The sequence below is a fragment of the Centruroides sculpturatus genome, unplaced genomic scaffold (assembly GCF_000671375.1).
Source record: "Centruroides sculpturatus isolate CEXI.00-Female unplaced genomic scaffold, Cexi_2.0 scaffold523, whole genome shotgun sequence".
NCBI lineage: Eukaryota > Metazoa > Arthropoda > Arachnida > Scorpiones > Buthidae > Centruroides > Centruroides sculpturatus.
Genome location: NW_019384774.1, coordinates 410974 through 415989, shown reverse-complemented (window position 1 = coordinate 415989; position 5016 = coordinate 410974). Strand labels below are relative to the sequence as shown.

The 5016-nt window shown below is 30.6% G+C and overlaps 1 protein-coding gene across 1 annotated transcript; it reads right to left on the bottom strand.

Annotated features, from left to right (window-relative positions):
• Nucleotides 1–690: 690 nt before the first annotated feature.
• On the bottom strand, nt 691–2013 carry LOC111629064 (beta-toxin CsE3). Its single transcript, XM_023372931.1, has 2 exons — nt 1965–2013; nt 691–996 (listed from the first exon to the last, which is right to left on the bottom strand). The coding sequence occupies exons 1-2, from the start codon at nt 2005–2007 to the stop codon at nt 776–778; spliced, it is 264 nt and encodes an 87-aa protein (XP_023228699.1). The 5' UTR covers nt 2008–2013; the 3' UTR covers nt 691–775.
• Nucleotides 2014–5016: the final 3003 nt, after the last annotated feature.

Below are 5016 nucleotides of genomic sequence, written 5' to 3'. Positions count from 1 at the left end.
TCCAGTCGGCAAATTTAAATTTTCGCCAGTGCTGTGGCGCTGAAATCTTTGGTTATGTCTTCGGCTACTGAAATATTTTACGTTTTTGATACTAAATTAACTTCTGAAGTATAATTTTTTATTGTTTTTATATTTTTCAATTATTTATTTTGTTTGTACAAAATAAAAAAATAATTTTTAACGATACAATTGTGTTTGTTAGGCTTAACATCGACGAAAATTAAACGCGCAGCGACACGCAACAGAGAAAAATTCAACATCGGATAACGTTTTAATCAAAGAAAGGATGTGACACCAGTCAGTTTCCGAGAAAAAGGATGTTAAACTTTCTTTACACGGTCGACTTGCTGATGAATCAGTTTTGTACACTGTGCAGGCCGCTTAGAGAGCTGTCTATAGATAGGGGCTGACAAAACAGTTGATGAAGTAAATGGGTTTTACTAACTCCGTATTCCCGGCTAATCTCTCACATTTGTATTTAAGAGATTTTTATTAATCTAAATTTGGATTAATAAACGAGTTAATTGGGTCCTGTCTGTCTTTCGGATCAAGTTCGCTAGATTCATTAATAGAAGAATAAACATAAGGTATTATTTTTTATAATTAAAAGTTAAATGATTTCGTGCGAAATATATTCATAATATTTGTGTATTCTGTAAACTGTATATCACATAATAAAGCTATTTTAGATGCAGGTATAACACTTTATTTCATTTAATTGAAATTAAGAAGCGTTACATTATTTCTGTTGGTGGACAATAAAAAGTCGTTGCCATTATTTTCCGTTGCATTTTTTCTTAGGAAGGGGCCAAACCACTGCTTGTTCGTACAAGTGTGTGCACCAGCACCCAAAAGCGTAGCAATAGCCGCCACTACCTTTTCCGTATCTCAATTTGCATTCCCTCAGGCAATAATCGTTGTCTCCCAATTTAAAGCATTCGTATTTGCAGCCCGTGTGATAGTTCACAATATAACCTTCCTTTGCCCAGACTGTTCCTGCAACAAATACAAAAAAATAGTCTTCTTCAACCGTAAGAAATAATACTAATTAATAAAATAAAATTAAAATATTTAATGCCTTGCACTCAAATGTGACAAAAAATTACATTATTATTCTGCCACATGAAGTATAAAAACTGAAAACAGTCCTGATTATAAATATGCTATTTTAAACACTAGCGAGATGATGTGTCACTTCCTATCAGCGACTTATCGAGCCAGGAAAACGACATTATAATGAAAATCTTGACGATGCAATTTCTTGTAAATGTGAATTTATGATGTTATTCTATTAACTCACTTGTCTCAAGTCAACGGCTAGATTGACTGCAAATGGTTAGAGAATTCTATAAATCAAATAGGAATTACTAAACTATAATAATTGCCACTCATTTAGACAGGTCAACATATTCATACTTAAATAAAAAGACCATCACTGGTCAAGTAGAAACACCATTAAACTGATTTACTTTACAGTTCTAACTCTTAAATAAGAGATTAAAGTAGTAGAGTAGTAGAGAATATATATTAAAATAATGGAGATTAGTGACTCGAAGAATATCCCCCTGACAGGAATACTTTCTTGGCAGATTGCGGTTGTTTTGCATTGTTTTGCATTGTTGCATTGCCATCCACGAATCTAGTGCAGATCTCATAATACATAAATAATTCAACTTTAATAGAATTTATGGCATTTCGATCAATTTAATACAAATCGTTCTAATTTTGGAAACACTATGATGAGTTTATTCGAAGTTTTATAATTTTTCAACGAAATATTTCTGTAAATATAAATTTCGATTTAAGTCATATATGAAAAAACAAGCTATCATCTGCGAGTGTTTTCATGTCACAAAAGATACAATATAATGTAACAAATATAACGCGAATTTCATAACTTTTTAACAAATGATGCCATTTAAAAAATTAACAACCAATGTCATCAATTATAAGTTCATACTCACCGACCAGGGCCAAACAAGCAGCGATGATCAACAACGAGTTCATCTTCGATGGTATCTAAACGAGTTTAGAATGAGTTACCACGAGCAGAAGTCGATATTTATACACATCCAGTGCGAACAGGTACAACACGTGCACGTGGATTCTGCATATTCGATCCATCTGTTTCCACCAATTATAACAACATTAATAAGCTATTAAACAGAGAGGTCACATTTTCAACTTTCTCTATTTGCAGAATAAATTAAATTAGTACCGATTGCAGAAATGTTTATGTGATATATAAATAAATACAGAAATGTCATTAAATTTTTTTAAAATAAAAGTCTTAATACAATACTTTAAGTCGAACAAGTTCTTGGAACACTTCACGATCATTTAGATATTTCATGTTTAAAGGCATGTAATAATATCTGGTGATTTTCTCGTTTGATCGACACCATTAACTTATCTTTTGTCAAGGATTTTTCTAAAGTCTGCATACGTGAAATATTTCACGTAATTATCGACAAAGATACTTGAAAACTTCAAACTTCTCTATTAAGTGTTGCAGTTTATGTAGAATAAATGAAAATAAGTCGAATTATTGATTCATCAGGATAATACAGAGCAAGAGAGGGGTCATATGTTAAATATATATCTGGAGTAAAGACGAACTTAATGTAAATTTTTATTTTTGATTAACATTTGCAATATTTTGGAAAATTATGTCTCTTTGTAATAATTAATAATATAAAAATGACTTGTTAGTAAAATCCATAGCTGTGGAGTCGGAGTCGGAGTCGCAGTCGTGGAGTTTTGGTGTTTTAAATGGAGTCGGAGTCGGATTACACAGATATTTTTCAAACCCAAGTGACGCTAAGCTTAATGAAAAAAGGAATATTTGTTGAACATTAGATCAGAAAATTAATACAAGATTTTCAATTTGGTCAAAAATTGAGTGACGATAAACAAAGTGCATGTACGTTTTTTAAAAAAGTTGTAAAAGTTTTTAAGCAACAGAAAAATAGAAACAATGAAAAACTTGTAGGAGGATTACTTGAAAAGTACAGTACAATGAATTGAAGAATGTCACTTAAACTACACTTTTACATAAGCATTTTAGTTATTTTTTCCGAAAATTTCGGTGCCATCAGTGATAAACAAAAGGGAAATGATATTATTAAACTTAAAATATTTACGTGCTGGAAAATTCTCTTTGCCGGATTCATAAAAAGTGTTCTTTATACAACTATATACTCTCTGTAATAAAAGTTTCATAAAATTTGTTGTTTTTATTTTATTTGTTGAGTAGTTTTTTGAGACATTTTTTCCTGATCCTTTTATCCTCCCATCTGAGTGCAATAAAAGCCGAGAAAAGCCCCACTCAGTTTTTTTCATTATTGCTTGATCATGTCATACTGAATTTAGCAGCAGTGTTTCTCGACAGCACATTATCAAATCAGAAAAACGAAAATAGATGTTTGTGTGCCTACAATCAAATTTAAATTCGATAAATATTTAAAATCATATTATCGAAATGCGGGTAAGTGGTAATTGGTAAGTTTAATGACATTTTAAAAATGAAAATAATTAAATTAAATTTTACTGTGCGAAATGTTAGACGTGTTGTTTTCGTACTAGAAAGTAAAATAAAGACGTAAAAATTTAACTGTACTTAAATGTACATCTGTTGTTTGCAGGATAAATAACACACAACTGTTGTTTACACGATAAAGAAATAACTGAACATGAGTAAATCGTTTGGTTTAAATCAGTTACAAATTATTATAAACATAACTCAGGTTCCATTTTTTGAAAATTAGCATAAAAGGAAATAAACAAACATTACCGTCGATTGTGTTTGTTTGTATATTAAAACGCTAAACGTACCGATGTGCCAAAGGGTTGTGTTTTGAAAGAACATTCTAAGGAAAACTGTCTCTATTAATGTGTTACAGTCGTAAAGATATGTTAGAATATTCTACGTAGCCATTAGTGCTATGCAATCGGTTACTAGTTGGCCTCAGTGTTAAAAATATACTGTATATTAACTAATGAATGAGTGCGGCGTTACTCGGAGAAAAGGTAACGATAGCGAAGATTAAGATTATTGAATTATAGCCAATATTATTTGTTATCACCGAATTCAGGAATTAGCTCTTTCGTCTTTCGAGACTAATTAAAGAATTTATAGATGTGTCTAAAAATATGTTCGATTTTTCGCGAAAACGCAAAAAACCGTATCGTAAAATAGTAAAATAGTAAAATAGAAGCCGTGTTTTTCGAGGAGATCGTTTACTCTCTCTCTTTTCCCCGCAAGAAACAATGTCCAAACAATTTTTTTTATTCTTCATTTTCATGACGTACTCTGTGTACGAAACTCTCAAGTCTTGACCGTTTGGGATCTGCGTTTAATATTGAATTGGATCTGCGTCTTTGGATCTGCGTCTTTGAGAGATATGAAGGATGAAAAGTCTTTGAAAAAAATAAAAGTTTCTTATTTTTTTCAAAGACTTCTCATCCTTCATGTCTTTACTAACTGTAAAAAAGCAAAAAAAAAAAATAATAATAATAGGGGTGACGTTAATTTTGTTTAATAATTTCAGTGTGCCACCAGACAAAAAAGTTTGAGAAATACTGATATAGATTGATACCTGTAATATCGTAGTATGTGTTAATATAATAGAAGAGTTGAAATAAAGAATTAAGTTAAATAAACGGTCAGTTCAAAAATAATTGATTTACACTATAACAAATAAATAAACACAGCAATTAGCGGTTTATTATAATCATGTTTTAGTTATTAATAACATCTAATGTGTGTTTAATAACACATAACATTAACTGCTTTATTTAATACACATGGAAAGAAGCAACTATTCCAAAGCAACTATTTTTAACGTAACTTTACAGTATAGAAACAAGTTATTTTGTAAATTAATAGTGCAATCAACGTAAACATTTCTAATTTGCCGGCATTCGCTAAAGTCTAGCGTGAATTTCATTGGTTTTTTCATTAAAAATAACCTTTGCTATGTCAGTTTCTGTTGAAAACGAAAAATCATTGTCAAT

Excerpts from the sequence above, each read along its gene's own strand:
- LOC111629064 (XM_023372931.1), bottom strand. The coding sequence starts at position 2,007 with ATGAACTCGTTGTTGATCATCGCTGCTTGTTTGGCCCTGGTCG. Across the intron at positions 997-1,964 it reads TGCTTGTTTGGCCCTGGTCG|GAACAGTCTGGGCAAAGGAA; the intron begins GTGAGTATGAAC and ends TATTTGTTGCAG.